At 52.2% G+C, this 2,722-nt stretch overlaps 1 protein-coding gene across 1 annotated transcript in view; it reads left to right on the top strand.

Annotated features, from left to right (window-relative positions):
- Positions 1-2,592: 2,592 nt before the first annotated feature.
- The window catches only part of Abcd4 (ATP binding cassette subfamily D member 4), a 13,989-nt gene continuing 13,859 nt past the window's right edge, over positions 2,593-2,722 (top strand). The window contains exon 1 of the mRNA XM_004624961.2: positions 2,593-2,714. Coding sequence (XP_004625018.1) covers positions 2,677-2,714 — 38 coding nt within the window. The 5' untranslated portion in view covers positions 2,593-2,676. The remainder of the gene's footprint in view (positions 2,715-2,722) is intronic.

Genomic DNA, 2,722 nt, shown 5'->3' with positions numbered 1-2,722 from the left:
TTCGAACTCCAGCAACCTGAGGCTGACAGCTTTGAGGAAGCAGCCACTTAAAGGCCTGAGCTAGGGCCAGGCCCCCCCTGATTGCTTATGGGGTCCCAACAGAAAGTTCTCCTAAGACTGGGAGTTTCAATCTGAAGCAGTAAGTCCCAGCAGGCAGGGGCCATGTCTACATCTGATCCTTTGTCTTGGATTCTTTGCAAATGTGAAAGTCAGCTGGGAAAGACTCTGCGTCATCCTGGTTCTTCTCACGCTTGCCCCATCTTGGGTCCTTTCTGTGCTGCCCCCACTTCTCTCATGCCATCTCCTCTTGGAGAACTCCCGCTGTGCTCCCGCTCTGAATTTCCTACAATGGCCAAAATGCTAATGCTGGCCGGCATGAGTGCCAGGTCACCACAGAGCTGCTGCCTATCGTGGATTCCAGTTTTATTTTCACCTCGAGGACAGTCTGTGGAGGTTCCAGTCCACAGTCCGCTGGCTCCAGGGCAGGTGGCACGTGGCAGAGGGCAGCCGGTCACGTCGGTGGAAGACAACAAAAGCAGCCCTGGAGCGGGGCCAGCTTCTTAGCAGAGCTACCAGCTCACGGGCCACAGTCTTCCGCAAGTCATTTACTGTCATAAAACAGTCCCAGGTGGATTCCATTCTAGAAGGCTCTGCTCAGCTGCCACTACCCCGCCTGCTCGGCCTGCTTCCGTCTGGAGACGGGAAGGCTGGACTCACAGGAAGAGCCCACTGCGAAGAGAACGTCCCGATTACTGCCCGATCAAGTCCTCGACAGTCCTGCAACTGCCTCCTACGGGGCAAGGCGGGAAAGGGAGGGGTAACCTGCAGGTTCCAGGGCCAGCTCTGGGGACGAGCCTTCCTCTTCTGTGACTCACCTTGGGCACAAGGATGTGGGTGTCTACACCTTGCTTCGAGGGAGAATGACAAATGAGAAAACAGGAGGTCGGAAGGGGTCAGCAGAACTCGCCTCTGAGGTTACTTCTGAGGTCTTCTAATCTCTCAAAGTTCAAAGTACTCACATGCCACAGCACCATAATCCAGGTTATCATATCCTGGGCCCTGACACATCCGAACAGAACAGTCGGTTGGTTTGTTTGTTTGTTTTTCATAATTTTATTGAGAAACAAATAGCAATGAGACAGCTTCAAATCAAATCGCTAGGACAGTTTCAATAATTAACACATTGCATACTCTCTTCCTACTGGTTATTTGCTGTACAAGATGCAGACATGATTTCCTATTTACAAACACTATTAGAACAAATCCCTCTATTCATTAAGAGAATGTAATCTTTTTTGATTTTGCATAAGCTTTTATTTTTTTTTTAATTTTTATTTATGTATGTGTGTGTGTGGCCAGCTCAGCCCACCAGGGGGCGGGGCTGGCTGGCATGTGGTGCTGGGGGATTGAACCGCGGTCCCTGTGCTTTGCTAAGCTTGTTCCAAGTAGGCGCTTTAGACCACTGAGCCATCTCACCAGTCCAGATTTTGTTTTATTTTTATTTATTTATCTTTTTTGGAGGAATCGGGGATTGAACTCAGGCCCTTGAGCTTGCCAGGGAAGTGCTTATTCTACTGAGCCGTCTTCCCCAGCCCCAAGATTTAGGATGTTAGGAGCAGGGCGTGGAGACACATGCCTGTAATCCCAGCGCTTGGGAAATTGAGGCAGGAGGATCACTGCGAGCTGGAGACCAGCCTGAGCTACTCGTGACAGGACCGGCCAGATAGTCCAGTGGATTAAAGAGCCCCTTTAGGCCGACGCAGGGGCGGGTGGGGGTGGGGGGAATGCCGGACCGGCCCGCCTCCCGGGCGCGCTGAGGGGCAGATGGGAACGGGTGAGTTGGCGCGCGCCTGTAATCCCAGCGTTTGGGAGGCTGGAAAACACGATTACTACAAGTGTGATCTGTGTAGTGAGACGCTGTAGACTCTGCACTAAATACATTAGAAAACAAAACAAACAAAAACAAAATGAGCTCAAGGCCATCCTGAACTGTATAGCGAGACCCTGTTTCAAAAAGACTAAATAAGTAATAAAGGCCTGAGATGGCTTCTCTGAGAGAAGATTAAACTTGCTATATATTCAGAATCTAAAATATCTGTCAGGGGCCGGGGAGATGGCTCAGTAGAATAGGATGCCTGGCAAACACTGGGTCCTGAGTTCAATCCTCGGTACAGAAAAAAAAAAAATCGCCGGGCTCCTGGAACACACCCTGTAATCCCATACTCAGGAGGCTGAAGCAGGAGGATCGCTGTGAATTTGAGGCCAGCCTGGGCTACACAGTGAACTGAACGCCAGCCTGATCTACACAGCAAGAAGCTCAGAATACAATACAGTACAATATAATACTTTTCATCCACAGTGAGACCCTGTCTCAAAAAAAAAAAAAGCAAAAGCAAAAGAAAATCCTTGTCAACTACCATAAATTACATCCCCCACTACCTCTTATCAAAGAGACCACCTCCTAGGGACGCTCTAGCCGCGCGTCCGTAGGACGAATGCTCGGCGCTCGTTTGTACCCTTAGAGAAGGCCGTCGCTTCCGGGAGCCGTCGGTCGCCTCTAGCCGCCACCCTCTCTGTGGTCTCGGGGCCCCGCCCTCCCGGGGCGGTCCGAGTCCGCGGGCGCTGCGGGCTCTGATCCCCGCGTCCGCGCTCCGCCGCTCGCGCGCGCCTCGGGCCATGGCAGTCCCGGGACCTGCGCCCAGCGCGGGCACCAGGTGAGGCG

Source organism: Octodon degus, unplaced genomic scaffold (genome assembly GCF_000260255.1).
Source record: "Octodon degus isolate 3935 unplaced genomic scaffold, OctDeg1.0 scaffold00007, whole genome shotgun sequence".
Classification (NCBI taxonomy): Eukaryota; Metazoa; Chordata; class Mammalia; order Rodentia; family Octodontidae; genus Octodon; species Octodon degus.
Note: the sequence above shows the minus strand (reverse complement) of the source record. Positions and strands in the feature narration are given on the sequence as shown.